The 27,775-nt window shown below is 46.8% G+C and overlaps 1 protein-coding gene across 2 annotated transcripts; it reads left to right on the top strand.

Moving 5' to 3' along the window:
* The first annotated feature begins 554 nt into the window (after positions 1-554).
* On the top strand, positions 555-23,466 carry EIF4H (eukaryotic translation initiation factor 4H). 2 transcript variants are annotated; one of them, XM_027041916.2, is made up of 7 exons: positions 555-713; positions 14,783-14,970; positions 16,642-16,706; positions 16,790-16,886; positions 17,219-17,278; positions 21,045-21,182; positions 21,473-23,466. In XM_027041916.2, the coding sequence occupies exons 1-7, from the start codon at positions 655-657 to the stop codon at positions 21,610-21,612; spliced, it is 747 nt and encodes a 248-aa protein (XP_026897717.1). In that variant the 5' UTR covers positions 555-654; the 3' UTR covers positions 21,613-23,466. The 2 variants fall into 2 exon arrangements, with proteins under 2 accessions (XP_026897717.1, XP_026897718.1); XM_027041917.2 differs by lacking the exon at positions 17,219-17,278.
* Positions 23,467-27,775: the final 4,309 nt, after the last annotated feature.

The raw sequence follows: 27,775 nt of genomic DNA, 5'->3' as shown, positions 1-27,775 counted from the left end.
TCCTGACCCCCAATCTCACCCCTTCAGGGCCCTTCGTTCCAGTGCATTCTCAGCCAGTGCCCAGCTCGGGAGGGGGGGGATCCTCCCTGGAGGAGGTGGCCCTTACTTTGGTGTGGACGGGCGACCCCTTGGCCGAGAAGAGGGTGTCGGAGTAGGGCCAAGTGGGGCAGGCCTCCGAGGGGGGGGCGGGGGGCTGCCAGGTCTGGAGTACGAAAAGCTAAGCGACAGCAGACAGTCCAGCCGGCCGGGCGCAGGGTCCCGGACCAGCCCGCGGAGAGGCCGTCAGAGCGCGCGGAGCAAGCCACCCCAGCTTCCCGAAGGGAGGGCCCGGCCTGCGTGCACGGGCTGGGCGGGGCTGGGGACAGCCGCCGGCTGCGGTGAAGCACGGGGGCCAGCACACAATGGGCGGGGGCGCAAGGCCGGGCGCCCCGCCAACGCGCCGCCGCACCACGTGGGCCGCAGAGCGCGCCGGGCCAGGAGCGGCCCGTCGGCCCAGGCCGGGCGCGGCGCGGCGTACGTGCGCGCGCGCGCGCGTGCGTGCGTGCGATTTGCGATCAGGCGGCGCGGCGGACAGCCCCGGCGGCGGGGCGGGGGGAGTTATATTGCGGGGTCCTTCCTCGCTCACCCTGGTTCCTCTCGGAGCGGAGACGGCAAATGGCGGACTTCGATACCTACGACGATCGGGCCTACAGCAGCTTCGGCGGCGGCAGAGGGTGAGGCTGGCGGGCGCGGGCCCCCGCCGGGCGCGGGGGGCGGGCGGAGTCAGGGGCCCCGGGGCGGCGGCCTTCCCGCGCTCACCCGGGGCGGCGGGCGGTAGGGGGCCCGGCTCGGCCCGCGGAGGCCTGGGAGAGGAGCCTGGAGGGCCGGGGCCTAGAAATGGCGCGCTCGGGGAGGGGGGCGGCGGCAGTTAGTTTCCCCCACGTCTTGCTCGCGGCGCAGATTCGTCCCTGTGTCTCCCGCCGCCGCCGCCGACGTGTCGTCTTTCCAGTGCCTTGGCCGCAAGGCCAGGCCGCAGCGGCACTGAGTGCCTTGGAGGACGAGCTCCCGCTTCCAGCCCCATCCCCCAGTACGGCAGGGCCAGCGCGGGGCTCTGCTGCAGCGCGGGGTGGGGGCCGTAGCCTGCCCCGCTCGGGTCTCTGTCCAGGTCCCGGCCTGCTGTTCTCTGCTTGCGCTGCAGGCGCTCTGGCCCGCTTCGCCAGGAGGCCAGCCGACTGGGTAAGGTCGGGAGGGCGAGAGGGGTGATTTCCTTCCCTGATGTGTGAGGCAGGGATTTGGCGGCTAGAGCCCGGGAGTGGTCCGATTCACGCCGGTGGAGGGGGAGACCAAGCAAAAGAAAATACATGATAGCATTTTTAATTTTTCTGTGTCCTGGGTCAGTGTCTTATTGGCAGGTGCTACGTGCTTGCTGGCAGAAAATTTTATTTCTCCCTAGTTTCTCCTTCTGACCTGGAGAAGGAATCGCAGTTAGCCTCGTTCTCACTCTGGTCGTTTACAGACTGTATACAATTGAGACACCCTCTTTGAAAGAGAAATACTTCACTAGTGAATAAGAAACTTCGCGTATTTAATTTCGGGAATCCGCGCTGGATTTTTTCTTTTTTCTTTCTTTTTTTTTTTTTTGTTCCCTCATGCAGAATTTAGAAGACTATAAACATCTTGCTATTTGTCAAGGACACACTTGGCCTTTGTGTACTTTTACAGAAAGGATTACTTTCCCAGGATAACACCACAATAGTACCTACTGAGCTGTCCAGTCTCCTGGGTTTCAATCCCAAAAGTATCATTGTTTGGTGAAGAATGATCTTTTAATACCTTGGTTTGGGACTGGCTCAAACAAAGGCTTGTTTTGGTTAGGGAGTGTACCTAATATTACTCATGACACTAGAATATGGAAGTTGGGGAAGGTGGAACCACCTGTTCTTTCAAAGAATATTTTATTTGCTAATAAAAAAGAAATGGATGTTGGATGACATGTGAAACTGTTGCCTTTGGGGTAGGTTCGTAGACATCAAATTTGCTTTTAAAGTCATCTTGAAATTTAATAACTGGGATTTTTTTTTCTTTAGTTTCAAGAAACATTAAAAGTGCCCAGGAAAACTCTTACACAGAGTGGTTTGATTTAAGGCAGATCCAAGGAGTTTTCGTTGGTTCGGGACTAGAATAAGTTAGTCATATTATCCTGAATCTGGGATTTGGTGTTTGGTTATTGGGGGGTTTTTTTGTGGGTTTTTTTGCCGCCCCCCCCCCCCCCCCCCCCCCGCCTTTCGACAGATTTGCTAGCTGCTCTGGTGACTTGAGGTGTTTGAGTCAGACTTTTAGTGGATGTCGCATTTAAGTACACGGGAAATGCCACTCAGTTCCTAAAAGCAGTCCTAAAAACGCATTGATGAATTTGTGTGCTCGTTTAGACAGGGTCCGGAGTGAGTCCAGAAACTTTACAAAGGACCAGACATGTAGCAGTGAGGTCTGGGCCAAAGCTTTCCTATTCCAGAGTCAGTGTTACTTTAATTTCATCAGCTCTGGAGTTCACCAGTTTCTGGTTCCTCAGAAATTCAGCAAGATGGTAGAGGCTCGTGGGTAACCTTCCGTGATAATTGTACTGTTACTTGAACCATGTTTCACATCGATGTCTCGGTGCTGTTTGCTTATGTTCACGTACAGTGCTTAGGCATTGTGGAAGATTGTCACTCCGGGAAAGCCAGTTTTGCATTGCTTTGTTTGGTGCTTTTGTACCAAGGGACCCTTCCCTTTGGTCTAAAGTACCTTAGCGAGTAAGAGGTCTCAACTGTAAACCACTTGGGTCACAGGTGAAAGGAATAGCAGGTGTGAAATGCAGTCATAACCTAAAAGCTTGGTTTTAATAATTATACGTTCCCTGTAATTGTCTTCTGTGTTGTATGTAATATCCAGTGCTGTTGTCAGGAAGCGGTGTTAAGCGGTTATTTTCTCAACCCATTGAGAATGTCCCCGGCGGCCAGTGACAGAGCCTGGAAGTGCATTGTTGCCCCAAAAGCAAAGCAAATCACAATTCCAGATTACCGAGAGTTGCGTGTACTAGGTCTTGAGTGTATTTTGTTCTGTAGGTTGCTAAATTTTCTTTCCTGGGTTTTAATTTTATTGGCCATTGGCAACAAAGTGGAGAGTAATAGGCTTTTACATTTCTAACTATAACGTGCTTTTGCGTGCTCCAGCCTAAAACCATCAATTCTGGGAATTAGATTGGAACTTGGAGGTAGCAAGAATCAAGATTGCTGAAAATGGAACCTACTAAAACTACACCTTTAAGTATTCTTCTTTTTTTTAATCTAGATTTTTATTTCTCTATTTTTAAATTTTTATTTAAATCCAAGTTAGTTAACATATAGTATAATTACGGTTTCAGGAGTAGAACTTAGTGATTCATCCCTTACATACAACACCCAGTGCTCATCCCAACAAGAGCCCTCCTTAGTGCCCATCACCCAGTTAACCCATCCTCCCCCCACCCAGCACCTCTCCAGCAACCCTCAGTTTGTTCTCTGCATTTAAGAGTCTCTTACGGTTTGCCTTCCTCTCTGTTTTTATCTTATTTTTCCTTCCCCTCCCCTATGTTCATCTGTTTTGTTTCTTGAATTCCACTAAGTATTCTTTATCAAGTTCCAGTTAGGGGGAACTGGAATTCTAATTTTTTTTTTTAAGACAGAGTGTGCAAGCAGCGGGGAGGGGGACAGAAGGAGAGAGAGAGAGAGAGAATCAGAGAATCCAAACCAGACTCCACGCATGGAGCCTGACCCGACCCAGGGGCTTGTTCCCACTACCCTGGGTTCACAAACCGAGCTGACATCAAGAGATGTCATTTGGACAGGGAGCCAACCAAGTGCCCCTCTAAGCATGTTTTAAGACTAATAAGAGGAAAGAAAGCAGGGCATAAACAGTGGTAGCTATTTGCACTGGTCATGGTAGGATCCGTAGAAGTATTAAAAAAGGTTATCTTAAAATTCTGTTTGCCTGCCATATGCCAGGTGGCCTGGGGTTATCGTCCTCCTCTCCACTCCCCAGCCTCCCAAATGCTGGATTCCAAATCATTATCTTCTATGAAAATCGTTACCACAGATGCTTGACTTGGTTTCACCAACAGTCTCTAACACAGTTTGAGGAAAAGCCCCAGCTTTGGAATCAGGCAGACAGGGCTTAAGGGTCATCTGAGCCTTGAGCCATGTGTTAGCTGTGTGCTCTGGAACAAGTTCTTTAGCTCTCTGAGACTCAGTTTCCCCCATGTAAGATAAAAACTCCTCTGTAGAGCTATTTATTGGGAATATTAAGTGAGCTGTCCAAAGCAAGCAGCACAGTGTCTGGTACACTTAATCATATTTCCGTGGGAAAAGTTCTGTTGAATTAACGAGTGAGTTTTTACTTTCCTGGCTCTATTTCTAAAGCCAAGAGAAATCTATTCTATAGGCATAAAGCATTTTATGAAGAGTGCTATATTGTAAATGAGTGGTAACTAATTTTTTCTTGTAGATTATTGGTTTGTTACAAAATTTATATTTGAAATATTTATTGCAAATGCTTCTGAGATTTCTAAAGACTGACTTGGTATATTGTTAAAATGTATATTTCTATTTGAAGTTAACCTTTAGTGTTCTGGGAGGATGTCCCACTAAGTCAAGTAGTCTTCCCAGAAACTTGAAACATGTAAACACAGTGTTGGGGCAGTATCAGTCCTAGATTAGACTCCCATCTTCCAGTTTCCAGCTTCCCCTAGAAGTAGAAGAGAGGGTTGGACAGGACAGCATGCCATGCCCCTGCCTTTCAGTTGTACATCTGGTTAGACCTGCACACGAAATAAGTGTAATTGCTTGATTTTGATAGAACTTAAGCTGTAATACCTACATTGTGTTTTTTAATTGAATGTCCTTGGTTCTTTGACATTTTCCCCATGTTGTGATTTCTAAAATTGGGGTGGGGCGGTGCCTGGGTGGCTCAGTCTGTTGAGGGTGTGACTGTTGATTTTAGCTCAGGTCAAGATCTTGTGGTTAGTGAGTTTGAGCCTGGCATCAGGCTCTTTGCAGACGGTCAGAGCCTGCTTGGGATATTCATTCATTCATTCTCCCCCCCCCCCCCCCCCCCCCCCCCCCCGTCTCTTTGCCCTGTGCACATGCTCTCTCTCTATATATAAATAAATAAAGTTAAAAAAAAAAAAGTGTTCTTGATGGGGCCCTCTGGATGTGCTCCACTATGTTGATACTACGTTGAAAAGATACTACGTTGAAAACGTGGCACCTCCAGTTAAGTCTTCTATTCAGTGTAGGGTAGATGGAGACTATCTCTCCCCTGTTCTGCACACTATTCTTCTGTAATTAATCAGCTGCGTTTTTGGAGCCCTTTGAGTGTTTGGTTTAATAGAAGATAATTGGTTTCTCCTACATACCTGCCTCTGTATTCACTCTTGAGATAGGATGCTTTGGTTGACATACATGAAGAAAATCCAGCCTTACACAGGTAAGCAGCTGGAAAAAGTAGTATTTTAATAGCCTTTTCAGATAATTGTGGGTATTTTTTTTTCTGCTCCTATACCAAAACTGGACAAGTGGTAGTTTCTGCAAAAGTTAGTTGCAGTGTGGAATCTGAAACTTTATCTAGTAAACTTTTCATACTATTCTTTAAAGTCCATTGATCATTTTATATTTCAAAGGGATTTTTTTTACCTGCTCATGATCTTGTAACATGAGGCATTGGTTATCTGGAAAAGATCAGTTCATTGAGTTATGCAGATCTTCCCAGTGTTAGTACATTTTATTATACAGTACCAAATGATGTTTATTTATGCCACAATTGATCTTATGAGAAAAATTTCAGAGATTGTGAGACTTTCAAACTTATGTTGATGAATACGAGTTTTCTAAAACTTTATTTTTTGCTTGAAAAGCCCGCATTTTATCACTGGCAACAGATACTGTTCATTTTCCTTAAAGGACAGGCTCACTTCATTTTCAAGAAAACGAATAGTCATAGTTTGATAATTCTTCAGGGAAAAATGGTGTTCCATGAAAAGCGTAGCTAACTCAGCTTGTAAACTTGCATGAATGCTTTTCCTGGAGAAAACCATCACATTTCTATAAGCCGCAAAAATGCTTTGCCCCCATTTCAAAACATAGGGTATTAAAAAGTGGGTCAAGATTTAGTAAAATTAATCACTTTTACTGCCTTATCACGGACATTGTGTTTTGAAGCTCGTAGGCTCCTTTCTCTGCAAATACTCCATGATGAAGCATGAGTAATAGTGTAGTTTGGTGCCCCAGCCTTGATTTACTGTGGGGTCAGTTGCAAGATCAGTGCAGGTCTCAAGTAGCAGCTAGTAAGGCACTGGGGGACTGTTAAATGAAGGGTGTGGTCCTGGAAGGCAGTTAGAACCACAGGAAGTACATGTTAGTGTTTACAGAGGCCACCTGAGAATATTAAAGGATTGCTCCTTGAGCTTAATTTTCTGTTCATGGAGGAAGGTCAGTGTGGTTTAAATTAGGCCAGAATTTACCAGTTGCTCATTTTATGTAACACTTAAACACCAATCTAAACTTTTTCAGGGGTGCCTGGGTGGCTCAGTTGGTTGAGTGTCGCGGTCTTGATTTCTGTCCTGCATGGTTTCAGGACTTTGAGCCCCACGTTGGGCTCTGTGCTAATGGCACAGAGCCTGCTTGGGATTCTGCCTCTCTGCCCACATCCCCCACGCCCACCCCTGGGCTCTGTCTCTCTCAAAATGAATAAACTTAGAAAAATAAACCTGAACACTTTCACATGTGAACAGAAGTGGAAACCAGTGTATCAAACCCATGTAACCATTCCCTGGTTTCATTTGTTTCAGGGTGTGTGTGTGTGGTAAAATGTATCCATAAAATTTACCACTTTGACCATTTCTGAGTGGCACTGGTGTTCACAGTGATACTCAGAAACTGCCCATTGAGCAACTCTTCATTTCCATTCATTTAGCTTTATAAACCTTTTTGCTGTTCCTGTTTTCATCAGTCTCCCCCATTGTGGGGAGGGGATAGTATTTTTTTATTTTTTGGGGAGAGAGCGTGATGCGATTGGGGGAGAGGGGTAGAGTGGGAGGTGGGCAGAGAGAATATCTTAAGCAGGCTCCACAGCCAGCACGGAGCCCTACACAGACTCGATCCACAACGGGGGGGATCATGACCTGAGCCAAGATCAGGAGTCAGACGTTCAACCTACTGAGCCATCCAGGCGTCCTGGGATAGAATATTTTAAAGCCAGTCAGCCTTCCTGTCTCTCTGTCTGAAAATACTTTTAAAACTTGAGTACATGCATGTTGCTAACTGATTAGGGGTTTCTTTTTAACCAGTTTTTCTGTTACCCAGTTTGTGTTCGGTTTTGTGCAGTTGTCTCAAAGATTACTTCATATAGTTGGCCTATTTGAATCTGCAAAAGATTTGATTACAAAAAATCTAAAGTACAAATAAAGGTAGAATTCAATACTAATCCACCTCATGTACCTGTTACCCACTCTTTAAAGTGACACCTTTTATTTCATCTGTACCTCTTCCCTTCACTTTCCTCACAAGCTTTTGGATTATTTTATTTACCTTTCTTAAGAAAGTTTTTTTTTTGTTTTTTTGTTTGTTTGTTTGTCTTTTGTTTTTTGTTTTTGAGAGAGAGGGGGAGACACAGAATCTGAAGCAGGCTCCAGGCTCTGAGCTGTCAGCACAGAGCCCAACGCGGGGCTCGAACTCAGGAACTGTGAGATCATGACCTGAGCTGACTGAGCCACCCAGGCGCCCCGCCTGGATTATTTTAAAGCACATCTTAGATGTCTCATTTCATCTAGAAGTACTTCAGTATGAGTTTCAAAGGCACAGACTTTTAAAAATATAATCATGATACTGCCACATCGAAACTTCCCAGGAAGTTTTTTTTTTTTTTTTAATGTTTATTTACTTTGAGAGACAAGAGTGTGAACCAGGGAGGGGCAGAGAGAGAGGGAGACACAGAATCCAATTGGGCGGGGGGGGGGGGGGGGGGGGGGAGGTGGGGGTTCTGAGCTGTCAGCACGGAGCCCAGCATGGAGACGCGGGGCTCGAACTCATGAACTGAGATCATGACCTGAGCTGAAGTCTGATGCTCAACCCACTGAGCCACCCAGGCGCCCCCCCTCCCCCCATAAGTATTTTGATTTCTCCAATTAGCTCGTAAATTTTGATGTACAACTGATTTGTTTGAATCAGGACCAAAGTTTGCCCATGGCATTTGGTCATTGTGCCCACTAAATCTCCTGATGGGGCACCTGGGTGCTCGATTGAGTGTCCCAGCTCTTGATTTCAGCTCAGGTCATGGTCCCAGGATTGAGCCCTACAGTGGGCTCCGTGCTGAGTATAGAGCCTGCTTAACATTCCCTCTCTCTGTCCCTTTCTCTCTCTCTCCCTCCCCCTCCTTTGCCTAATTCTTGTAACTATCATGTGTAGGGCAACTAGAGGTTAAAATAAATTTGATATTAGCAGAAACACTTATTAATAAATGTTAATAGGTATGCATCTTAGTACATATCTGTCTTTTAGTACAAGTAACAGATTTTTATGATTTTTCAAGTATTTTTAATTTTATTAAGGTATAATTAATATGTGGTGTTAGTGTGATATTCACAGTTTTTCAGATAGTAAATGGAGAAGAACTGTTAGTTTTGTATGCCTTTGAATTCTAGCTTTTATCTGGTGGTCTATCTAGCATTTTATTGTTCTCTAAATAACTGAAACATAAGCTATTTGTAGATCATAAAATTGAACATCACATGAAAATGTGAAGTTTTCTTTAAAGTGAAGTGGATCTGGGGCACCTGGATGGCTCAGTTGGCTAAGCGTCCAACTTCGGCTCAGGTCACCATCTCGCGGTTGGTGAGTTCGAGCCCCGCATCGGGCTCTGTGCTGACAGCTCGGAGCCTGGAGCTTGTTTTGGATTCTGTGTCTCCCTCTCTGCCCCTCCACCACTTGTGCTCTGTCTTGCTCTGTCTCTCAAAAATAAATAAATGTTAAGAAAAAACTTAAAAAAATAATAAAATGAATTGGAGCTGATAGTATGTAGAATGTCAAATCTCAAATAATCACCTAAATTAGAAAAAGCTCTCCTGGGCCACCTGGGTGGCAGTAGGTTGAGCGTCTTACTCTTTTTTTTTTTTTTTAAGTTTATTCGTTTTGAGAGAGAGAACATGTGAGCCGTGCAGGGACAGAGAGAGAATCCCAAGCGGGCTCTGCTCTGTCAGTGTGGACCTGCACATGGAGCTCAAACCCACGAGCTGTAAGATCACAACCTGAGCAGAAACCAAGTCAGACGCTCAACAGACTGAGCCACCCCAGCGCCCCGAGCATCCTAATCTTGATTTTCAGCTCAAGTCACGGTCCCAGGTTTTGGGATTCTGTCTCCCTCTGCCCTGCACGCGTGCTCTCTCTCTTCTCTAAAATAAAAAAAATAAAATAAATAGGGAAAAGAACTCTTGGCCTATAAAGTTCAAAACTAATCCATAGAAATGGTTTACATCATAGCTTCAAGACAGATGTTTTTTTGTGGCAGTATTCTCTGAGGACCGATAAACAGCTTGAGATTTTTATTTTATTTCCTCTGAAAAATCTGGAACTTTGGATTGAATAATGTTTTGCACCATATGAAGCTACTATATTAATAATCCGTTTATTTGCTTTCATTAATGTGTGGGAGTCCAAAATTTTAGTACATTGGGATAAATGCCTTTTTCCTAGTAAGAAACATTTTCAGAAAGACTGTAAACCAGAAGTCCCCCTTGTGCTCCCTGTTCTGGAACAAGGCTTTCAGACTGCCTGTTCTGTCCTGTTGGTAGATGATGAGATCAACTTAGAGGTCCTGACAAGCATTTTTAAAGATGAAATAGAGAATAGTGTATGTTATACTGTGAGTTTGTACTGTTGAGAAGCTTTTTGTTACTTGTATAGCTACTATGCAGGCAGGTATATATGTGTGCACATTTTTAGTCACGGCGTAAAGATGTTTCTCTTGCTGTTGGTCGTAGCCAGAAATTTTTTTGAAAAACATTTAAGTACCTAATTAGAGATGTCATCTAAATACATGTAATCCTCTCTTATATTTTAATTTTTTTTCCCAAATAAGAATACCCAGGGGCGCCCGGGTGGCTCAGTCAGTTAAGCGACTCTTGATTTCAGTTCAGGTCATGATCTCACAGTTAATGAGTTCGAGCCCTGCCTGAGTAGGACTCCATACTGAGCCCGCCTGGGACTCCCTCTCTCTCCGTCTTTCTCTGCCCCCTCCCCACCCCTCCCTCTCTCAAAATAAATAAGTAAATTTTTTAAAGAAAGAATATTCATGTTAGTGGAAGAAGTTATTTGTGATCCTGGAGGCGTTGCTAGGCCTGTGTCTTCATTCCTTCCACCCCTGCTGAGTACCAGAGACCGTAATAGTTCTGGAGACAGAATTCCTGCCTTAGAACTACTTTGCGTTTCCCTGCAAGGGTTTTTTAATCCTGCAGATGGGATTGAATTATGAAGATAACCATTCACAGCAGAAAAGAGCTCTTTGAGAAAGGGTTCATTGAAGAGTTCATCATTGATCCCAGGGTTGATCAGAAACATCCACAGGCTCTCTTGCCCATCCTTCAGTAATGCCAGTTATCAAGATGAAGGGGTTTAATTGTGAATGCTGATTGAAGGCCTTGGAGACTGCATACATTTAGGAGAGGGAGATCTACTTGGAAATAAAATGCTTTTAATCCGAGTTGTCTGGGGCTAGTTTTTAAAAACCTCAATTACAACTAAAATGTAATAGGGCGCTGGATGGGCTCCTGGAACAGAAAAAGGACCTGAGGTAGAAACTAAGGAAATCTGAATAAACTGAGCTTTAGTAAAGTGTCGATATTGGTTCAGTGATTTTAATTAGTGTATTTTGGTAATGTAAGATGTTAGTAGTAGGTAAGATAAAACTGAAATGAGGGCCTGGCTTTTGAGAGCTCAACCTTTTTTTTGGTTATTTTCTAGAAACCAAATGGGTTGCACATCATAACCATGACTTTTTTTTTTTTTTAAAGCATGTTCAGTGGACTTTGTTGTTTCCTTGTATTTTAATCTTACAAAGGCGATCTTTTTGGGGATATTTATACAGGATCCAGCATGGTGTCATGCGTGAAACAGTGTAATATATGCTAGTATGTATTTCTGGGTGGAATGTGAGAGACCTAAAAGACCAGAGTTGTTGATCAGCCCTAAGGATACTGTGTCCCTAACCTAGACTTAATAGGAGAACATGTAATGTTGCAAATACCCCAGAGAGGTTAATACTCTGTACTTGGGTATCTTGGCTTCCCTCTTGATTTTTCAAGAGGAACAGCAACAGTGATTAAATTATGGTGTGGCTTCTGATGGCCTCTGGAAGTCTTTATAAAACCCTTTCCTAGAAAAGAGCTTAGCGTGCATCCCTCCTTTTTTCTTATCCCTCATACTTGGAAAGTAAGCCTGGAGCACTTTTCTCTTGAATCTACTTCTGATCCCAGCCCTAATACTCTCTTGTCTTATCTGTTTCTTACAGTCAACCCTCCCTCCAGGCTCCTTGCCTCCCACAGGCTTCTTCACGGCAAACCAGCTTGTTAGGTCAGCGTTTCCCTGTGTGCTGTGGGAACGCAAGGGTCCCGGTTCCTGTTGTTCACCCCTGCAGACCCTGCTCCCTGTGGCTGTCTCCCAGATTGCCTGCAGTCTTTGATTTCTCCTTTCTAGATGCCGGGACCCTGTCAGTTGGATTATCGGCTCCTTGAGGGCAGGGACTGGGTCTTAGGTTTGTGCCCTCTGTACCTCATAGACATGATTTGAGTAAAGAAAAGTGATTTTTCTGTAAAGGATTTTGTTCATGCTTGGAGTTGAAATTTGGATTTCCCAAGTTAACCGAAGTTGTAATTTATTACTTTGAAACTTGCATATGTTGGGGCGCCTGGGTGGTTCACTTGGTTAAGTATCTGACTCTAGATTTTGGCTCAGGTCATGATCTCACGGTTTGTGAGTTCAAGCCCCCACCTCAGGCTCTGCACTGGCAGTGTGGACCCTGCTTGTGATTCTCTCCGCCTCTCCCCTGCTCTCTGTCTCAAACTTTAAAACTTGAATATGTTATTTTAAAAAGCAGTGGACTGTCCCTAAGGGATAGCAGAAGCAGTAATGAGCCGGAAGGATCGATGCTGAGTGGAAGGGGTGCAATACAGCCTGGGGGATTGCAGCGCAGACCTTCAGGTGTCTGTTCTGAACGGGGGGCCGGCCTGCTCTTTGGCTCATCTGTTCTGTATCCACGGCAGCCTGTCCACTCGCTTCTGTAGCCTGGAGCGTGCTTAGTCTTCCCGTAATGCTTTGGATTGTTACTAAACTTTTATAAAGCAATCAGGATTTATGAGTTGTTTTATGGTCGGTTTTAAACTTTGTAAAAGAAAGATTTGAGACACTTATGAAGTCACAGACGAGGAAACTGAGAGAGACAGAGGTCATTTGGAAGAGGTTCTACACCAAGCTGAGAAAGGTGTCAAATGAGTCTTCTCTGCCTGTGTTGTTTTTAACCTGTTTTAGAAAGTGCTTTTGAGTAACACAGCTTTAGACAATAGTCTCTTGTAAACTTCAGTTACTGTCAAAAGGTATCATGGGAGTTTTCGCTCAGAATTTGCCAACATTTGGGGGTTTTTTTTATTTGGTGGGTTGCTGACTGGACGTATCCTTTTATTACATGCATATGCACTCTCTGGGGTTTGTCCCCTCACCGTGGTCTCAAGTTGCTGGCACACTGGAGACTTCCACTCTTCTCGCTTTGTAACCGTCAGAGACAGTAAATTTGAAGGCAAATTACAGGCAGTCCAGCTGCCCTGTCCTGTAAGACATGCTGAAGTCCCATAGAACTATGTCACATAGGGTAGTATGCAGGGTGACTGTGGTGATTCTTGGGAAAATCTGGAATAGTAAGCCGCTGGCAGTTTTGTGAGGCTCTGGTGAAATAAGCAGGTTAATGGTCTGGGTTGGTTGTTTCCACATGTCTAGCTCTTAAAATACTGCTTGCTTGAAACAGGCTTCTGCCATCTTCCCCAAAGCCAGAAACTGCTTCTTACCCTGCGGCTTTCTTCTTCATGCCCCTGCCATCTGATTAACAGTACCTACCCTCCTTCCCTCGGTCCTTATCCAGGCTCACCTGGCTGCCCGAACTCAGAGCCCTGACTCCACCTTCTGGGCCCTGCATAAGTTCTGTAAATGTTCCATGTGTCCTTTGAGCAAGCCTTCCTTCCTCCATTTTCCCGAGTCATCAGACATACACCTGCTGAATTTACCAGCTCTCCATTCTCCCCTTCACCTTAAGGTTTTAAAAAATCGTTGTGGCTTTTCACCTTCTCTGTATATACGTACATATACACACAAACATGCAGGCAGTGTGTGCCAATGTAGTTGTGTCTTACACGTGCCGCTCACCTTGAGCTGCTTGAGGGCAAAGGACTGTTTCCACCTGACGTTTAGTAACAGATGATTTTCAAGTTATTAATTGTAATTCATCGTGTGCTTTGATAGTTTTTCAAAAGTTTGCGTCTATTGTATCTTATATAGTCGGTATTCAGTCTCAGAGTATCTCGTTGAAAGTATTTTAGGGCTTCAGGTTATTGAGATAATAAAAGTGGTATTGCAGGGGCACCTGGGTGGCTCAGTCGGTTAAGCATCTGACTTCGGCTCAAGTCATGATCTTGGGGTTCATGAGTTCAAGCCTCACATCGGGCTCTCTGCTGTTAGTGCAGAGCCTCCTTTGGATCCTCTGCCCCTCCCTGGTTCGTTTCCTCTTTCTTGCTCTCTCTCTCTCAAAAATAAATAAACTTTAAAAAAAAAAAACAAAAAAGTGGCGTTGTGAAGGGTATTGAAGCGCAAAAACAAGTGGGGTGGGGGGAGTGAGAGCAGGTGGGATGCAGTTCACTTGAAAACAAAATGTAGAATTTCCTATTGGGAAGTAGCAGAATTTTGAGTTACTAAGCTTAATTCTAGCCATCTAAGAATTACATCGTGATTTTGTTCTTCTGCTAAGAAAATGTCATAAAGGATGATACTTATCTCAAGAAAGATGGCGGATTTCTTTCATGTTATTCCTAGCAAAAACCAAGTTACTTTCCGTGGCTTGTATTGATGCTTCCCCTGCGAAAAGGATGGCTTTGAGCAGATCTGTGTTGTGAGGCAACTCCTTTAAGAGAGGAGTTTTAAGGGGCACCTGGGGTGTCTCGTTGCTTGAGCGTCTGTCTTTGGCTCGGGTCATGATCTCACGGTTCCTGAGTTCAGCCCCACATCGAGCTCTTGCTGCCATCGCAGAGCCTGCTTCGGATCCTCTGTCCGCCTTTCTCTCTGCCCTTCCCCAGCTTGTGTTATCCATAATCTGACAGCAGCAGGGAGCAGGTGTGTTACGAATGGGTTAAACTTGGAGCAGCTTTGGAAATCTTCCTGTGAACAGTGTGATAAGTCTGGACGGTCCATCTCTGCGTGTGTTAGCTGCCAGGTGTGAGGGAGGGTGTTTGCTAAGGTTTTAGGACATGAGGATTTCGCAGATACTGAGTCTAAGTAAGTAGGAAATAACGTTTCTGTCACCAAACGATAGGTAGGTACCCTTTCCATAAGTGATATTTTGGGATACTCTCGATAATTTCAAGATGCTGTTGTACAATCAAGTGGAGTCATTCACATGACTGGTATGGCTGAGCGGAAGACATTACCCTTGTCCCCGCCCTGGGACAAGTAGACTTGAATCCTGTCTGTTTCCCCTCCAGGTCCCGCGGCAGTGCCGGTGGCCATGGTTCCCGTAGCCAGAAGGAGCTGCCCACAGAGCCCCCCTACACAGCATATGTAGGAAATCTACCTTTTAATACAGTTCAGGGCGACATAGACGCTATCTTCAAGGATCTCAGCATACGGAGTGTACGGCTAGTCAGAGACAAAGACACAGACAAATTTAAAGGTGAGTTTGGGGGAGTCCGTACTGTATATTCTCATAGAGGGAGGGTCTGAACCAAAATGGTGGGGAACCAGAGGGCTTTAATTGTGGAAGTGTTTATCCAAGTAGCTGAAACCCGCATAGCCCTTTAACCCATGAGGCTTTCGGTTCTACTTGGGGGGAAAATGTGTTACACGTGATCTTATTTGTAGAAATGTGCAATATATGCCCGAGTAAATGTGCTGTTTGCCTGACTGGCAGTCCTGTCTGCCAGTAAAGGAGTTCCCCGGGAGAGAGATGAACAGACAGAACAGAGGACTTTGCCGGTGCATCTCCCCTTCACCGATGCATGGCTTTCTTCTTTGTCGTTTTCCTGTGATCTAAAGTATTTGTACAGAATTCAGGAGAGAACCTCACAAATATCATCACTGTATCTTTGTGATTTGGGAGCGTGTCTGGGAGAGGGTTGGCTCAAATTTTGGGTAAAGTTTGTGTCTGTAGATTAGTCTCTTCAAGGCACGTGAGCCGGGAAGCAGGAAGCAGGAAGAGTCACGTGAGCATCATCATCTAGCTCTCCGGAGTCCCTGAAGGGAAACGTGCTCTCTGTTTAGGGCATGGCGCGAGGTACAAGGGCATGCGGTTCACGTTATTTATCCAGAAGAACATCCAAGGAGAAGTACTAGCTGTGCGAGAAGCAGAGGTTTTGCTCATCCGAGCAGTTCTGTGTATAGGTGGCACTTGTACCGTTTTGGAAGTGTTCTTGGCTTTAGAACCGGAAGCCTTGTTAATAACGAGTGCTCTAACAACAGAAGTAAATGTACCTGTTCAGCCTGTGAAAGTCAGGCCCACCCAGTGTGCCTCCTAGATGCGCTAGGAATTCGGGCTTCTGGGGGAGGGGAGGAACGGGTGGTCAAGGCCAGCCTTCAGGCTGAGTCAGTAGCAGCAGGTTTTAGTTTCTACATCAGACGGAGGGTCATCCCTCCGCAGCTCTGAGGTGTGAGATGGGTGACCGGGCTCTTGTGACCTCTGTGAGCACAGGAGGTGGTTTCCACAAGTACTCTAGACCATTGTGAATCCATTTAGGGGGGCTGGCAGGGGGACTCTTCCAGCCAAGCGGTACCTTCTTGTTGTAAGTAGTTGGTGGGGAAATGGTGAACAGGAAGAGTTTGGACCCAAGCCTTCAGAGCATTTGTAGTCTGGTGGGCCTTGAAGGTGAGGTGTAATCACACGGGACGGGGACACTCGGGGTGCAGTGGAAGGGTGTGGTGTAGTACAGGGTGCAGTGTGAGCAAAGTGGGGCAAGGGGTGTGCCGAGTGCAGACTGAGACTCCAGGCTGCGAGGAGGAAGGGGCGTGGAAACTGTTGGAGGTTGAGGGAGAAGCTAAAGTCATTCAGAAGTCAGCTCTTCAGTGGCCCAGGAAAGGCTCTAATGTCATGGTTAAAACTTCTAAAAAGAAAGCATTATAAAAACAGCTGCCATTTCAATGCCTGGTGGGCACTTTCTGGTAGAGTATAATTGAGAGGGAGGAATACCAGTCAAGTATTTTGTTTGCCGAAAAGTAAAATCTCTCTTTTAGGCTCTGCTAGCCTGCTGTCACTTAGATGCAACAAAAGTGGGGAAATGGGAGAGACGGGGATCCCACTGTGTCTTAACCCAGAATTCCTTGAGGAAATTGGGATTTGTTTCTCTTACAGGTTTCTGCTATGTAGAATTTGATGAGGTGGATTCCCTTAAGGAAGCCTTGACATATGATGGTGCAGTAAGTATCTTCAGTTTTTCTGTGTTGTGTCAGCAGCTGAGATGTTTTTCTTGCCTATACTTACACTGTTTTCCCCTTATCAGCTGTTGGGTGATCGGTCGCTTCGTGTGGACATTGCAGAAGGCAGAAAACAGGATAAAGGTGGCTTTGGCTTCAGGAAAGGTGGACCAGATGACAGAGGTGATTGGTTCTTCTAAAACTGAACATAACACTTACTGTATGCCCACTGGTTACAACTGTTGAAGGCTACTAGAATTATCTTGCCGGTCTGATAGGCTTTTGTGAGCTTTTAAAAACGTGGAAAAATCTTAGAATGGATGGTGCTTCCACAAGCCTGGGTTTTGTTTTTGTTTCGTTTTTTTGTTTTTTCTTTTTTTCCTATTGGCAACAAAAACTCTTACAATTCTTTTGAACTTCTCATCACATGAGTGATTCTTCCCAAAGAATTTTGCCATGTGTGTGCAGCAGGGTAATGGTACGACCTCACCTTTATCTTTTTTGTGTGTCCTCAGGAATGGGTGGCTCTCGAGAATCTAGAGGTGGATGGGATTCCCGGGATGACTTCAATTCCGGTATCAGTATTTAAAGTATCACCACTTAACCTTTTTCAATGGCCTTGCTGCTGTTGTACGTTTATTGTGGACGTAGCCCACCTGGCCGGACTACTCCTTTAGTTCATTCCGCAAGTGAAACTTTCCTGAAAGATGCCCAGGCATGCAGTAAGCCTCTGTTAGAACCTAAATGTTCGGTGTAGGACTTGAGAGGTTCCACACTGTGGGCGAGTTAGACCGACCCACCTCCTTTTGTTACGATGCCTCAGCCTATAGTTCCCATCTGGCCTTTGTCTAAGGAATCCCCTTGGCTGCTCTGTGTAAATAGAAGCACTGTTACTTCTACAAAGTGGGGGGGTTTTGGAAGCTTACAGAAAGCCTCGTAACCGTGGTTCTTGGTGGCTCCTTCTTCCATGGTTGAAGTCGTGGTGACCAGTTTGTTTTTTTGAAGGGCATGGAACTCCTATCTCTTCTTGGTGGACACGATCTGCTCTGTTCCTTTTCTTAACTTACCAAGGCAGACCACCAGGTGCCTCCTTGTCTCCCCTTAAGAGGTCGGTTTGCATGTCGGGCCTCTGCTTTGAAGGGTTGATCATCTCTTTACTTTCTTTTTGTTTTTTTTAACAAAAATAAATTGTATATGTGATCAAAACGTCAGTTGTAACAGGTAAAAAATGAGGAAGTAGTCTGTTTTCTATAAACTCTGCACTCTCCACTGTATGAGAGGATAACATCAGTGCCCCACCCAACCACCCTGTCACCCTCCCCCATCAAACAAAATTCGGCATATAGTGTTTGGTAAGTATGGGAAGAACTGGCACAAGCTGTTGAAGACCAAAATTTTTACGAGTGCATTTCCAGTGCTACTTTGGCTAAACAGGTGACCGCTTATATCTGTTGAATTACTTAATCCTAAAAATCCTGTAGCCAATCAGAAATGAGCTTATTCATAAAAGTACAGTATGATCCAGTAAACCTGTAATTTTATGTATAAGCTAGTCTCTGATTGAAACACGCAGCAAATGTCTTCTCAAAGTCAATCTGAGTGCAGCCGTTAGTGGCCTGATGAGTAGTGGCCTGGGACCGGCCGGTTTTGAATTCACTGGGAGTGTAGAAGTAGCACTTGAGTGTGTAGGCTCTGGAATTGTGGCAGTTACCTAAGGAACTGTTGCCCTCGCTGGGACTTTTACTCTCTGAAGCAGAGAGCACAGCCAGAGAAACTCCCTCACCACCCACCAGGTTCAGCATAAACTGCAGGGTCTGGAGGTGTCTGAATCCAGAAGTGCCCGCATGGTGGAGTGATGCTTGTGTCCGTTATTTGTGAACGTAGATCTTTTTTGCTCTTCAAAATGATGCTGTTTTTTAAATGACATACACTGTTGTAAAAAGATTCGAGCAATACCAAAAAATAGAAGAAAGCAGAGTCCCACCCCCAGAGGTAGCCAAGTACGTTAAAGTAAAAACAAAAAAAACTTGGAAGGTTCTTGTGAACGGTGTGCCTCCTAAAAATCTGTCATCAAACTTCATTAAAAGATACTTGGTAATGTCAGACCTTGCGTTTCCCTCGTAATCTTCGCCTGCTCCTGTTGTAACAGATTTTGAAATGAGGTGGTCACTGGCTGTGGATGCCTGCTGTTTCTGTTGTTTTGGGTTTTTTCCCTTCTGTCCTACTTGGGTGCATCCGGACTAAGTAGCAGTCGTGCTTACCTGCCTTGTCAGTGCGGGTGTGAGCTGATTTCTGCTACACTGGTCGCAAAATTTATTCTCCTAGGGGAGTAGCTTGTGTACTCCCACGGAAAGGTCCGCTTCACAGTTGACTGGGGGAGATGTCAGTCAGATGTTTGAATCTCAGTTAAGCTTGTTGAATAAACAGCGTAAGCTCTGGTTTAAAAGATTCTATAAAGAACCTTCTACCTGACTGTATACATCCCAATATGTTTTCCCCAAATCAGTGCTCCTATTGGTCTGAATCTTTTGGGGGGGATTGTTTTCATTACTTGTTTGGTTAAAATTGGTACTGTCCAACTCAGTTTCTGAGCTGGGTTTCAGATAACTTGATCGCTTTCCAAATTCCTTGGCCACCCTTAAAGAACAGAAAAATACCACCCTTGCAAACAGTTGAGTCTTCATATTCAGGGGAGTTAAGTTTAGAATCACTGAGAACCCCAGATGAGCAGACACCGAACCATTGTTCCCAGGGGAAACGACAGGGTCCGATTCCTGTGAGCTTCTGGTCCCAATATTTTGTCGAGTGATCAGTACGTACCTTGTTGCGTGTATTTCTGTTTAAAGACCCCTAATGTCACCTATACTGTTGATTTGTTTAACAAGGAGCTCCTGGCCAGCAGCACCAGAACTCTGCTCGAATGGAGCTTATCTAACGTGTTTTCTCCCGTGAGGCACGGGACTGCCTTCTTGCATTTAGGAATGCTAGACGACTCTTCAGCTGTATGTGCGGGGCCACTTTAAACAGTGAAATTGCCAAAGAAAAGCCCAAAAGAGCAAAAACCTGGCACCAGATAGTTTGAAAAGACACTTGTTTATGGTCTGAGCTGAAACAAGAAGGCAGAGTGTTGCTTTGTTGGACCTCAGCCGAGAGACACGCATGTCGGGCGACTCAGATTTCCACTGCTCTGTGCATGTCTGGAAGAGCAGAAGGGCCAAAAGATTTAATTTCAGGGTTACATACAAAGGCTAGTGAGTCGACAAATGGGCAGATATGAAATCTACGGATGATGCGGATGGACCATATATAGAATATTCCTCAGGCTCAGGATCCTTCTGGAAGATAGATGTTCCTCCAGAGCTTTGAGCAGTGGCACCGTCCTTCGAGTAAAAGTGGTCACCTTTGGGGGCTGAGGGGGGGAGGGGCGGACTGGTTTGTTTAATTACAATATTATTTCTTAAATTTTTACCAGAAGCTCACTCTCCCTTCAGTAGGCGGTACTGTTAAAAGGCTAGTCAGCTTAAACCCCCTCTAGATGAAAGTCCTTCCATGAAATACAGAACTGAAGAAAACTTAGGGTTCTCAAAGCTTGTGGAGAAAACCGTCTTCTCTACAGACAGATGAGAGTCGGAACACTCCTGACCGTTGTCGTGACAGTTACTTTGCTGAGGGTTCCAGCAGATACCCGCAGGGATGGGGAGGAAACCTCTCCTCCCCCTCGCAGCCCCCGGAGGTGGCGCAGGTTGGGGGCGAGGTGCTCCGCTCCTCTGCGAGCCCCGCTCTGCGAAGGGGGTGAGCCGTGCCGGGTAACTGCCTTGTTGACCACACGGGTGCCGAGGTTTTAGAGTGCTGCACACCCACCACACAACAGAGACAAGACAAGCGGGGCGCGTCACCCAGAGGTGGCCTCGTATTTTTATTCTGTCTTCGTGTCTGGGCTTTTCTTGGGTGTCGCATTCTAAATTGTAACTTTCACATTTCAGGTTTATCTTTTTAATAATCAGAGGCTTTATATTAGAGGACACAATAAGATGGGCTTTGAGGAGTTTTGTTTGTCACGAGCCTTATTTTATAGTCTTAGGTAGGGGGTGGGGTTTCCGCCACTTTGCCTGCAAGCTGAGGTTTAAACAGCTCGCTTTATTTTTCTTTCGTAAGAAGTGTAACGTCTGTTAGCATTGAGATTACCCAGCACATTCTCATTTGGACCCCAAGCACTCTTTTGCAAAAACTTCCGATGTTGGACAAACTAAAGAATTCAAATTGAACAGTCCACGCCAGCTGCACAGTCAGCTTTTGAGACGGTAGCTTAAAAAGTAATCCGGTGTCCTCTTCCTCCTTCAGGCTTCAGGGATGACTTCTTAGGAGGCAGGGGAGGGAGTCGCCCAGGTGACCGGCGAACAGGCCCCCCAATGGGGAGTCGGTTCAGAGATGGCCCTCCCCTTCGAGGGTCCAATATGGACTTCAGAGAACCAACAGAAGGTACGGTGATGCTTTGTGGGTGGAGGTTGTCTTGCCCCGGTGCGCTGGCTGTTCCCCCCACACACACGCCTTCTCGTGCCACGGACGGTGACTTCTGTGGCCCGCCCCTTAAGTCTTCAGTAGCAAGTTGGCCTTTGTCAGAGCGTCTGGGGATGGGATGGGTCTTCAGGGCTGGCCTGATGGTTAGAAAATGGGCTGGCCTGTAGGGGCTGGCCTCAGTCGGATCATTCCACCCGGGCGGGGAATGTGGGGTCCTTTTCTCATAAACCACGTTGGTTTCTCTCCCGCAGAGGAAAGAGCACAGAGGCCACGGCTCCAGCTGAAGCCTCGAACAGTTGCCACGCCCCTCAATCAAGTAGCCAATCCCAACTCTGCCATCTTCGGGGGAGCCAGGCCCAGAGAGGAAGTCGTTAACAAGGAGCAAGAATGAGCTCGCGGTTGGGAGGGAATGGGGTGTGGGGGAGTCACAGCAAGACCACAGCCTGGCTAGCCCCCTGGACCAGCGGTCCTGCAGTCACCATTCCTGCGCCTGACCTTTGTCCTCCTTTCTTACAGCGGAAACACAGAGCTTGTGAGTGCATGTCAGCAGTTAACAAGTGGTTTTTAGTACATTCTTGGCTTTGCTGAACCTATCTAGTGCCTGTTTTGTGCTTTTTTTTTTTCTTTCTTTCTCTGCCAGTCCTTCCCCCATTTTCCTTCTGTCCTTTTTCCTTCTTGCTCCTTGTTTCCTTCCAGTACTTGAGTTTCTCTCGAGGGACAGAGGCAGCCACCCGTGGGCGTTCTTAGGATGGAGGTGCTGCTCCATTTTTCTCCCCCTGCTTTCTCGTTTTACTTTGGACACTCTGGCCAGACCCGGTTGGTCCTTTCATTTTTCTCAGTGCTTCTCTTCTGACCTGCATGTGGAGTTCTGTATTGCTGTGGCTTCCAAGGGAAGGAAAAAGACAAAACAAAACAGAAAACAGAAAGAAGTCACAAATTGGGTAGCATCTTGTTTTTATTCAGCTGTGGTCAACAGAGAGAATTTGAGGCACCTTGTTTTCAAAACAAGGATAAAATATCTGTTGATCCTTGCAGATTCCTCCCTGTCCCTATTTATAAGCAGCCCTGTCTCTGTCACTCCCTCCCCGAATGGATCATTCGAGCCGGAGGCTCTCCTTTCAAAGGTGGAATCTAAGGGAAGAGGGTGGTAGCGTGAGTCGGTGAGCAGCTCAGCGGACGGGCCAGGGGCCGAGCGCACCTCCGTGCGCACGCTAGGATGGCTGGGTCAGCACGTCGTGCAAGCACGTCCCCTCCTCCCCGGCGGAGGTGGAGGCTCCCGTGGGTGGCTGGGTGCACCGAGCCTCCGTCTGGGCAGGGCGCTCCGGGGGGACCGACGGGCAGTGGTGGCCGAGCCGCGCCTGGGCCGTGCTCCCCGTGCGGACGCGGACTCTCCTCAGACCCCGTCGTGTGTGTGTCCCTGTCTCTCCCTTGTGTTTACCTGTGTCTGCTCCTCGCAGAAGTAGCAGTGAGATACTGCGCTTCCCGCCCTCCCTGACTTTTATAATGAAAATGGGCCTAAAATCTGGCACTTTACTGTTGGACTTGATGAATTGAGGGTTTTACTCTGCAGGGCTGTCAAGAGCCTTCAGAGAGCTGGTAGGTGGCTGTAAGTCCCCAGGTCTCCTCTTTGGGGCACAGTTGCCTGTCCCCACAGGCTGTGTTTGGCACGTACCCAGGGCCAGGGGGGCTGGGCCGTAGCTTCTGAGCTAAACGCCCGTGTGTATGAGCAACCTGGGTTTTTCAGCAGCGAGTCCCAGACCGTCCCTTTGGGAGCAGTTTGGGGGCCGCCAGCAGCTAGAGCCCAGGGAAGAGACCTGCCATTTGGGGGTGGGGGGGAGGTGAGAGGTCGTTCACTAGCTGGCGTCCTTGGCTTCTCTCACTGGGTCTCGGTCCCGGGGTCTCAGCAACTACAGAACTCTCTCTCCTTTCCTTCCTTCACCTGCCGCCTCTGCTTCCGAAATAAGAACCATTTGTGTAACACCAATACTTAACTTAAGAAAGACATGCATTATGTGGTTGTAATCAAACCTGATGCTTTCAGATGACCTACTTACATCTTCAATGTGGAAAAGATTAAGAACAAAACAAATTCATCTAAACTTCTGGGCAATCAATCCCAGTTGACTTTTAAATGTAAGAATGGAATTCCAAACACTTAACACATTCAGCTATATGACAGAAAGTAAATCTATGGATATGGTATTTTGTGAATGATCTTTTAAATAAAAGAAAACCTTACGTAATATTTAATGCTCGCCTTTATTTTTGACTTCTTTCTAGCTGCTCTTAACGAGAAGTTCACACCCTTATTAAATTGGGGAAGCGGTGTCCGAATCCGGTAGAATGTACTGCGACCACAGGAGAGAAGCATCTTGCTCTTGGAAGTTACAGGGTTAGCGAAAGCAGTTTAAAAGCTAGTGATGATTAGAAATAGGACGCCCAGGTTTTCCTACCCGCCCCCCTCCTTTCCTCTCATTTCCTAAAAATGGCAATTTTCTGAACAGAGGCCTTGCATGCAGTGTAGCCTTAGTTTTTGATTGGGTAAAGGGACTTTCTTCCTGAAAATGGAAGAAATCAGGTGTTTGCACAGTGTGTGCATGCTTTTAATAACTGCTGATTTTGGGGGGCACCTGGGTAGCTCCGTCGGTTAAGCGTCTGACTTCAGCTCAGGTCATGATCTTGTGGTTTGCGAGTTCGAGTCGCGCATCAGGCTCTCTACTGTCTGCATGAAGCCCGCTTCGGATCCTGCGTCTCCCTCCCCCTCCCCCTCCCCCACATTTGTGCGTGCACGTGCTCGCTCTATCTCTGAAATAAACATTAAGAAAAATAATAACTGCTTATTTTTAGCAGAAGTTCTAGATGCTCTTTGTGGCCGTGGCGGGTGCTACTTTGTGGCAAGCAGATCCTGTATTTTTGGGAGCCGCTGCTGTGTGGTTTTGTGACCCAGGGGACGCAGCGCAGAGCTGGGCCCTGTGTCGAGTCGGGGGTGGGGAGACCTGGCCAGCAGGGAGGGTGGAGGAGGGCCGGGCACGTGCAGAATTTGCTTACTGTGAGGTGAGCCTTGACTGCAGCTTACTAACCTTCAGGGGGAGGGCAGGGCGGGTGGACACTGTTCTGGTTCCTGGACGCGTGGCTGTCACTTGGACTGCTCCCCGGCCAAGACTGGAGGAGAGGACGCGGCACTTGCCTGTGTTTTCTTTAAGGGGTAAGGTCCCTGCGACTGGACGCTCTGTGCCCCACGTGGAGTTGGACTGGTGGCCAGGCTTGAAACCCCACTCGATAAGGCTTCTTATAGTGTTGTTGTTTGAGAGAGAGAGAGAGAGAGAGAAGGGTGCAAGTGAGCAAGGAGCAGAGAGAGAGGGAGAGAGAAAGGAATGGGGCTCACCCGACTTGGGGCTTGAGTTTACGAACCATGAGATCGTGACCTGAACTGAGATCAGATGCTTTACTGAGCCACCCAGGCGCCCTCGATGAAGCTTCTTTCCAAAGGTCCCTTGGATCCCATCTTCAAAAGGCCTGTGGAGCGCTCAGACCCTCGAAGGGGGTCATCTGGGTCTCCAGAGGTTTCCCTGGAGCTTTCTCCCTGCTTCCCTCGAGATGTCACTGTGACTTTGTGGGCGTTTCTCTTGACAGGCACCTGTTCCTTGGCCTGTAGTATTTGTGTAATACTAAGTATTACCGAAAACGTTTTAGTATCTGTCTCCTCTCAGTAATTGAATTAAGAGAGGAAGGCACATCTTTCCCCAAGTAAGCACCTAAATAAAAGTTTATACCAACTATGAATGTTCTGGAAATAGGTTTAGTGTAGACAGACAGTTGATCCCTGGTTTCTCTCTCTGCATTTTTCCCCCCTACTTATTCTTGAACTGCCTTCAGAGAAACAAAATTTAACAGAGTGCCAGGTTGGGCCCTTTTAATAAGGGGCTCAGGTTTCTAAGAATGTTCTTCTCTCAGAGCCCATTTTGTCAGAGGCCAGATTGTTTCTCCAGGGCTCAGGAGAGAAGTTTGCACGGCAGACTTCCAGAAGCTGGGGCTGCCCATCTTGACTCAGAGGTCTTAGCAGGAGGCAGAAGCGGCAAGGTCAGGAGGTGTGCATTTGGGTCGAGGAGGAAGATGCTGGAATTGTTGCCTGGCATCCACACTCGACTCAGGATTCTAAGGAATGGCCTGGTTTTCTTGTTGAAGGAGGCTGCTTGGTAGAGAAGTTAGTTGAGAGCAAGAGCCTGTTAACAGTAACCCGGAAAGCAGTTCCTGCTTGAAACTCACTAAAAACAGCATTCCTTTGCTGTGCAGTGAGACTGCTCTGTGGCCCTGAGGGATTCTTACACCTGTTCGTTTACTTAAAAGAGAGAGAGAGAGAGAGAAACTGCCTATTGTGGGGCTCGAACTTACAACCTTGGGATCAAGAGTCACATATTCTACCTGCTGAGCCAGCCACGCACCCGTTTCTTTTCATGAGTAGTACCTTAAATACTCTGTTGTTTCCCTCCACCCTCTTCTCAGATTCCACATGGCTCCTGAGGTCATGTGGGGCCACTAGCCTGTGCAAGGATTGTTTTTTGAATGTTAACCGCAGTGGGACCTGCCGGGGCCCGGTGTCGTGTGTGTGTGTGTGTGTGTGTGTGTGTGTGTGTGTGTGTGTGTGCGTGCGCACGGCACCTCGGTCTGGTGGAGAATGGGGTGGGTCTTGCCCAGTGGACTTCTTGCCAGTTTTCTTTCCGGGAAGTCGGGAGGGGAAGCCGACAGGGTGTCCCATCCTGGGATCTCTAAAGGATCCTCCATACAGGATAGCAGTCCAACGTGCGTCACAGGTGGCCGTCACCTGGTGTGCCCCACGCTCCCCAGACCCGGTTCGCCAGACGAACAGCCATGAAACCACAGAGCTGCAGGGAGACCTAACGGATGGCCAGTTGCTTGGGCTGGACCCCCTCGTGCGTCCTTGGGAGCATCCGGCCGGGGCCTCCCGGCATCTGCCTTTCAAGTTTTGGATGAAGAGCTTTGGTCTGTCCTTTGCGCTTTCTTGGCCAATCTTGAACAACGGTGAGACGTTTGATACTCACAGGAAGTCAACAGGCTTATAACATCCCTCTGAGAGGTTTCCTTTTGCAGTTTGTTGTCATGACCATGAACCAAAACAATGAAGACTGTACTTAATTTAACCTACTACTAATCTCTTCCCCCATCTGTAACCACCCTCTAAGCATAAAATACCAAATATACAAATAAAAGCAAAAACTGTTTCACGATGGCGGGCTCTTTGGTATGCAGTTTGGGGACCAGAGAGAATTGTTTCCTGTACCTGTTCTTTTGTTCACTGTCGGAGACAAGGTAAACGTTAATAAAATTATTCATTATTACTGGCCTCGAAGCTTCTCTTTTTGAACAGGATTAGGAGGGAGGGAAGTCAGAGCAGCTTTTCAGGTAGCCTAGAGATTCTGTAAATAGCACCAAGGTGCCTTGGAATCTGTAGGGTCTTTCTCATGCATTATATTCTTGAAACTAAGAGTGTGCTCAATAGATATTTTTTTATTTTAATGTTTATTTTTGAGAGACACAGAGTGTGAATGGGGGAGGGTCAGAGAGAGAGGGAGACACAGAATCGGAAGCAGTCTCCAGGCTCTGAGCTGTCAACCCAGCGCAGGGCTTGAACTCAAACATCATGACCTGAGCTGAAGGCGGCCGCTTAACCAACTGAGCCACCCCGGCGCCCCTAGATATTTTTTCAAGGTATTCTATCAAAATATAGACAAAATGAAAAGACATGTTAAAGACTAAAACGAAAGATGAGGGGTGTGTAAAGAATTCCTGCAGGGGCGCCTGGGTGGCTCAGTTGAAGCATCAGACGCTCGGTTTCAGATCAGGTCGTGATATCACGTTTTGTATGTTCGAGCCCTGTGTCAGACTCTAATGCCGGTATGGGGCCTGCTCGGGATTCTCTCTGCCCCTCTCCAGCATGCTTCCTCTCTTTCTCCATCAGTAAATAAATAAAAAAATTTTAAATATGTATATATATACATGTAAAGAATTCCGGCAAATTGTCCAGAGAAAAACGCCACAGAGAAGGAAGGTGTTAACAGGTATTTCGTGAAAGAGGAAGTAAGGCCAAAAGATGGTGCTCAGCCCCACTAGCAATCCCGGCATTCCTTGTAAGTCAAGACCGCGAAGAAAGAAAGTACCGTCGTGCACCCCATTCAAGTGGCGCACGTCATGAACTGACAAGCCAGTTGCCTAGAGGGTTTGTGGTCTCTCGTGTTACAGATGAGCATGTAAGCGGGTGGTCACTTTGGGAATGAGCTTGAATATCGAATTAGCCTTCCCCTCCCAGGTATGTACCCCAGACAGATCACACGGCAGCAGAAGCTGCATTCGGATAATGGAATGAACCGTAGGCGCGTGTTGATGGATCACAACGATGTGAGAGACGGGACCTAGGCCCGGGTGTGGACAGACTGCAGTGGCCCTTTCGTTAGATTCAGAGCCCCTCAGAAATACCTGTAGATGCCAAAACAAGCAGTCGCTTAGGTTGGGGGAGGTTGAAGAATGAGAATAGGTGC

The sequence above is a fragment of the Acinonyx jubatus genome, chromosome E3 (genome assembly GCF_027475565.1).
Source record: "Acinonyx jubatus isolate Ajub_Pintada_27869175 chromosome E3, VMU_Ajub_asm_v1.0, whole genome shotgun sequence".
Lineage (NCBI taxonomy): Eukaryota > Metazoa > Chordata > Mammalia > Carnivora > Felidae > Acinonyx > Acinonyx jubatus.
Note: the sequence above shows the minus strand (reverse complement) of the source record. Positions and strands in the feature narration are given on the sequence as shown.